The sequence below is a fragment of the Microcaecilia unicolor genome, chromosome 11 (assembly GCF_901765095.1).
Source record: "Microcaecilia unicolor chromosome 11, aMicUni1.1, whole genome shotgun sequence".
NCBI lineage: Eukaryota > Metazoa > Chordata > Amphibia > Gymnophiona > Siphonopidae > Microcaecilia > Microcaecilia unicolor.
Window position 1 is genome coordinate 197,104,412 of NC_044041.1, and position 6,760 is coordinate 197,111,171.

A 6,760-nucleotide genomic window follows, 5' to 3' on the forward strand; every position below is an offset into this window, starting at 1 on the left:
GTCATTAAGGAATTCATAACGTCTGAACAGGTGTCTGTTTTTCCTCTGATTTGTCTATACTTAAGACCAAAAATATGGTTCAATGCAATTTTTCATGGTTGATACTTAAGGGGAATAATCATCCAGCTTCACTATCAAAATACTGGCCGATACTGGACTGCACAGAATACGTAAGAACTTCATCTACTGCTAGAAGTGTATAATCTGCTCCTTTGAGATTATCTGAAGGAACTAAAGGAAAGAAAATCACCCACAAGCATGGCTGTGTTCACCAAGAATCCCCCTTATGCAACTCCCCTAAACCCATGCATCATCTTTAAAAAAAGCAAGTATAAAAATGACAGTTACCATGTAAAGTTAATGAACTTAAAATCAAGAAGCAAGATTATATTAGGGATTAGGTAAGGAACTTTATTTTTCATCAATTCATAGTTTTACAGAACAATTGTTCACAAATCCAAATAGAAATTTAACACATAGTTGAGGGCCAAAAAAAGTTACTCAGGGTGACCAACTTTGGAGATAAGAGATATAAATTTCAGAAAACCGTCCAAATTAAATTGATTTTGGGGAAGATTTAATTGTTACCCTTAAGCTGCCAACACATTCCAAATGTATAAAGGAGATAAACATGATATGCAATGCACACCTGCATTCAGGACATTTTCATGAACCAGCAGACAAATACAGCAGTCAATACCAACCACAGATTATGAATATTTTGTTTTGTAAAATGCCAACTTGCATAATTACATTTAAAGAAACCAAAATTTTCAATTATTAACACAAGTATTCAATTTTCCTCCCATTTTGTCTGTATCAAAAACAAAAAATGCTTAGTACGTGTGTGCCAAAATCAAACCAATTGAAAGAAACAGTAAGGGCCCCGTTTACTAAAGTGCGTTAGCATTTTAACGTGCCGATTAGCGTTCGTGCTAACCATGTAGGCACCTATAGGGATATTATAGGCATGTACATGGTTAACGTGTTAAAAACACTAACGCCTATAACGCAGCTTAGTAAACTGGGCCCTAAAATTTCTAAGTTACTAGTGACTGGTAAGCCAACCTTTTATATTACAAAAGATTTACAATATTACGGACAGCTCATCTTTAAGAACCCCCCCCCCCCCCCCCCCCCAACCACTGTAACATGCATACTTGTACACTAAAAGAATGTGTATCTTTCAGTGGAATATTACAGCAGCAATTTTTTTTTTTATTTTTTTTTAATAAAATCCTTTTGCACTAAATTCACCATCAAACCAGTTTGCAAGAAATCAACCAACCACGTCTATTCACCAATACTTAGTGCATAGGGTAAAAGCATCTTTGTGCTTGCTTAAAAAGTTGTTAAACAAAATATTTTTCCATCAAGCCATATACTCTGCATGGCTTTACATTCAGCAGTTTTTGTACTAAAAATACTTTATTTTTGCAGGAAAGCCCTGCGTAGATTTACATATGCTACATGTTTTACATTTATTTACATGGCTCTTTAAACCTATCATGCTGTATATGTTTTTACACTAGCCACATAATTTTAAAGCAGCACTGTCAACGAAGTTTGTACAAGAATGTTTTCTGTTGGAACATCACAGGCCCATGCCCAGCAAAGTAGTAAAGAAAGTCATTTTAGAATAAAGGAAATCTGTACATGAAGACTAGTGTAAGGCTGAAAATTTTGGACAATTTTTCTATCTTGTGTGTCAATCTAACTTTTCCTATAAACTTAAAGCTGCTGTACAACTTGTCAAAGGAAGGAGGGGGAATTTGATTCATTTGAATGCATCTTAACAAAAACTCACATCTCCCATTCTCCTCCTCCTCCACCCCCCCCCCCCCCCCCATTATTATTGCCTCCACTGGCTAACGCAGCGTTTACTGGACATTCCAACAGGAAAGGTTTCTGCACAGAAGGAAGAGTGGCACTGCTACTTCCAACAGCTATATACAGCATCTTAACTGCAATACTAGCCTGCTCTTTTTACATGTTCATAATTCTTTGAATACAAAGAAAATACAAAAAACTGCATTTCATAAAACTGCTAAGTGCAAACCAACTGAACACAGCTTCCGGGCAATTATCTGGCAGTACAAAATGCTTCATTTGTTGGCACATTTCCAACATCACTTCAAGCTCAAACCATTCCCCCCCCCCCCCCCCCCCCCCTCCCCACATCAAAATATCAAGCCAGTCATAATTCTGTATATTCAAACAGAAAAAAGTTTCCATTGATTTGGTATAGGCAGTTGAGGGAAATACTGTACCAATTTTAAGATCAAAATACTCAAAGGGATTTTGTTGAACAGTATAACAACTGAAAATCAATGTTGCCTATGCAGACTTATAGATCTATGAAAATTAAAAGCAGTTTTCTTGTAAAATTCTAGACATCACTTCAACTCTGCATGGTGACAGACGGAAAAAATGTACACTGGCACAAGACATTCTAGTCAGCTACATTATAGATTAGCCTAGTTATTTCCCAGCAATAATGATCCACAAAACTAGTAAACCTTTAGCATTTACAAGTGGTCTATATAAAAATGCCCTGTGCCCACACAAAATTTGAGGCATTCTGAAAACGTTACATCTGCTATATTAAGTGCAAGCATTGTGGATCATCATACATTTGGTTTCAGTGACCTTGCTACTGCAAGTACAACTTCTCAGTGCAATGCGCACAGCGCAAGAAGGTTAATGAGATGAAAGTGCTATGCGGACATCAAGAGAAGTCTGCCCATCACTTAAGGAACCCTCACATTTAACCAATTTAGAAGCCAATTTTCCACACAGATGTGCAGGTTAAAGCTTTAGAACTAGTCAAATCTCAGCTATACCATTTCGTATTTGAAATCTTGTAAACAAATAGCAATTCATATGAAAACTACAATTCAGGCCTGGACTTTTAGCAAGGTTTTTAGCTGGTAACTCATTATTTCTCTATCAGGTGGGATAAATGTAAGAGGCACCCAGTGGCTTGGTGGTCTGGGAAGAACACTCGGGGAAGGGGGTTCACTAAATTTGGCCCCAGCATAATTCTGACTGGACTGACAATTTAAAAGTGGATGTGAACTTGATACAAGAGAATACCAATTTGGATTTGGGAAAGGGACAGTATTCTTTCCTCCATTTTGCATGGCCTGCCATGCAACTGCTGATTGACTGTATCCATACCCTCTTTCTTTCTTCAAGTGCATCTTGTTTACTGGCGTAGTATTCTGATCTTTGCTTTTCTGCCGGTTATAAAGCTGGTGGTTCTTGTTAAGTTTGTTCCTAGGCTGGGGAACTGGAATGGTAAACTTTTCACCTCCACCCATCTTCAACTTTTGTCACCTAAAGAACAAAGACCAAAATAAAAACAAAACAAATCACACTATTGAATTAAGATTTGAGTCCATTGTACTTAAAATATCACTAAATTAAAGTCGGATGGTCAAAACGAGGGGGTGGCCTAGTCTAGGAAAACCCTTGCAGGAGATGTACCTGAGAATATGAAGGAAGTGTAATAACTGGGTTTAGGGAGTTGCCCCCACATCTTCCTTACCACAGGGAATGGGGTCCATGAGGACCTTGGCTCTCTAACCAAAAGGCTATGGACAGAAGGGCCAGAGTTGGAGCCTATTCCTATAAACAGAAGCATGAAGTAAAAAGGGGTTTAAGCCTGAGCAACAGATGACTCATTAAGGTATCTCCTAAATTAAGGAGAATGAAGCTGCTACTAAATCAGACCAATCTGGGGAGAAAGATTGCAACTCAGGAGAGGTGGAACAGATACTTTGATTTTCAGCCCGCTAAATAGCTGTACTAACTTTATGCAGCAAGTTAACCGGGCACTGGTCTAACTTATCAGCCAGTATCTGGTTAACTTCCAAGTCAGCAGATATTACCAGGCATTCAATATCCGGGGTTAGTTGAGCCCCTGCTGGAATGTGGCTTACCAACTGCGGGCTAAATATTGACCCCTTTGTTGTTAGTTTAAGTCTCCTTGGCAAGTCTCTACCTAAATTCTTACCTGGTCTGCTTTATTAACACCTTTACATTAGTACAGGTACTAACAAACCACATTTTTGTGTTGCTAATGTGTGTTAAAGTTAAAAAAACAAAACATCCCCACCCCCCAGCCTATGAGGTCTTACCTTTCCGTAGATCGATCAGACTCCACGGCCCCCACTTTCTCCAACACCTGGGCCCCTCTGGCTCCCAAAATTGGGTTATGAAATATCTTCTTCGCTCTGATCCTTCTGTTTTCCAGCTAGTGTTAGTTTGCATGAGCTGGCAAGGTCTGTGCAGCTGTGAAGCCCAGACCCACAACATCAGAGTCCACTCAGAACAAGGGCTCCAGTCCAGCTAGAGACAAAGGAATAGAAACACAGGAAATATTAAATGGCAAACAAGTGAATTAAACTGGTGTTACAAAGGGAGACTCCAAAAGTTTGGCTCACTAAGACTCTCTCTATATAGTGCTGTGGGTCTAGATTAGAGAATTAGATGAAGATTCATAAACCAATTTTATAACAAAGAATAGCCATACTGGGTCAGACCAATGGTCCATCTAGTCCAGTGGCCAATCCAGGTCGTAGGTATCTAGTAGAAATCCACAGGATTACTCAAAGCACTAGCAGCCCAATTTGAATGTGAAATTTTACTGAATAACAAGGGTAAAGGGAATTGGGACTTGATATACCGCCTTTCCGTGGTTTTTACAACTACTTTCAAAGTGTTTTACGTAGTATATACAGGTACTTATTTGTACCCGGGGCGACGGAGGATTAAGTGAGTTGCCCAGAGTCACAAGGAGCTGCAGTGTAAATCAAACCCAGTTCCCCAGGCTCAATGTCTGCTGCACTAACCACTAGGCTACTCCTCCACTAATTAGCACCAATGATTGGCTTTTTAACAAGCCATTATTAACACTAATTAGAATTAAAATGTACGTGCCTAAATTTTATGTGCGAGTCAGACTCAGAAAGGGAGCATGGAAATGGGAGGGTCAGAAGCAGGTCGGGGACATTTCTTTTGGTTGTGTGTGTAATCACAGCGGGATCTGTGCCTAAGTGCATTTGCACCACATTTCCATTGGTAAATGGCTGTACCTAAATATAGCTGCAGTTCCGGGGGGGGGGGCACACTACTTTATTAACTGCACAGTTTCTCTGTTGTCTCCCGTGGAAGAGCCTACCCACCGTACTCTTTGGTCAGTGTGTACTACTGTCATAGGGATCGAGAGTTCCGGCCTCTCCTTTTTCTTGGCCAATTAGGAAGGTGGTATATCAAGCGCTTAATTAACCCTTTAGTGTCCAATGTTCAAATCCCACTGCTGCTCCTTATGATCTTGGGCAATTCAGGCACAAACTTAGATTGTGAGCCCTCCTGGGACAGAGAAGTAGCCAGAGTCCCTGAATGTAACTCACCTTGAGCTACTACTGGAAAAGGGGTGAGCAAAATCTAAATAAATAAATGTATGGAATGTTGCTACTATTGAAGATTCTACATGGAATGTTGCCACTTTTTGGGATTCTGGAATGTTGCTACTATTTGAGATTCTAGATGGAATGTTGCCACTTTTTGGGATTCTGGAATGTTGCCACTTTTTGGGATTCTAGATGGAATGTTGCTAGTGGAGGAGTGGCCTAGTGGTTAGAGCACCGGCCTTGCAATCCAGAGGTGGCCAGTTCAAATCCATCTGCTCCTTGCGATCTTGGCCAAGTCACTTAACCCTCCATTGCCTCAGGTACAAACTTAGGTTGTGAGCCTTCCAGGGACAGAGAAATATCCAGAGTACCTGAATGTAACTCACCTTGAGCTACTACTGAAAAAAGTGTGAGCAAAATCCAAATAAATAAATAAATAAATCTGTTTTTATGGGCAAATTGGACACTAAAGGGTTAACCAAACAACACGGCTGGGGGGGAAATAATACTCTGTGTACAAACAATACGGGGCGACAGCACAGCATCTTTTCCCGGACCAACACGATCTCGCCCAGAGGTCACGTGATAGACCAAGCCGCCCCTCCCCCTCTATTTACATCGAACACGGAGCTTGTTCCGTTCTTTTACCTTGTCTCGTTCCTTTCGTGTTCAAACGAAAGAGCGTAAAACAGCTCCCCCCCCCTCCCCACAGTGGAGATTCGAGAAAAAGAAACACGTTCACTTACACAATTAATAGGTGGACACAAATCAACAGAGATTTTTTTTTTTTAAACGACAAAACACGACCCCCCCCCTCTCCCCCCACCCGTGGGAGTTACGTTAACAAAAGAAGTTTAAAAGGAGGGAGGAGGGGGGGGCGGGGAAAAACTAGTCCTCTAAAAGGAACAAAAGAAAAAGGACAACATGGCGGCGAAGCGAAGACTCACCGACTCTGCTGGGAAAGACGAGTCGCTGCCGCGCGCGGGTGAATAGATGGAAGAAGCGCGCGCTTTTAGGACTTTCTTTCGCCTTCAGCCTTCTTTCTCTCTCTCACACACTCCGCGTCCGCTCCCCAACCAAAGCAACACCACAAAACAAAATGGCGCCCGCGCTGCCTCCACAAAACCACCCCATCCCCCCCAAAGCGCCCAGGACCCACCAATAGCGGAGCGGCGCGTCCGGCGGCTGACCAATGGGAATGCGGCGGGGCGGAGGGAAAGGCGGAGCCCTACGCACCTTCCACCCAACGATTGCGTAGTAAGGAGAGAAGGCGGAAGTGTTTTGTGTCTGGGCTGCGACGGAGCGCTGTGACCTCGGGGTTGGTGGGTTCAAGGAAGTTGGAA

At 41.7% G+C, this 6,760-nt stretch overlaps 1 protein-coding gene across 1 annotated transcript; it reads right to left on the bottom strand.

The window, feature by feature from the left end:
- Positions 1 to 393: 393 nt before the first annotated feature.
- PNRC2 (proline rich nuclear receptor coactivator 2) lies at positions 394 to 6,522 on the bottom strand. The gene is made up of 3 exons (XM_030218203.1): positions 6,365 to 6,522; positions 4,143 to 4,353; positions 394 to 3,339 (listed from the first exon to the last, which is right to left on the bottom strand). The coding sequence occupies exon 3, from the start codon at positions 3,321 to 3,323 to the stop codon at positions 2,898 to 2,900; it is 426 nt and encodes a 141-aa protein (XP_030074063.1). The 5' UTR covers positions 3,324 to 3,339; positions 4,143 to 4,353; positions 6,365 to 6,522; the 3' UTR covers positions 394 to 2,897.
- Between the last annotated feature and the right edge of the window lie 238 nt (positions 6,523 to 6,760).

Coding starts and splice junctions, on each gene's coding strand:
- PNRC2 (XM_030218203.1), bottom strand. CDS start 3,323: ATGGGTGGAGGTGAAAAGTTTACCATTCCAGTTCCCCAGCCTAGGAAC.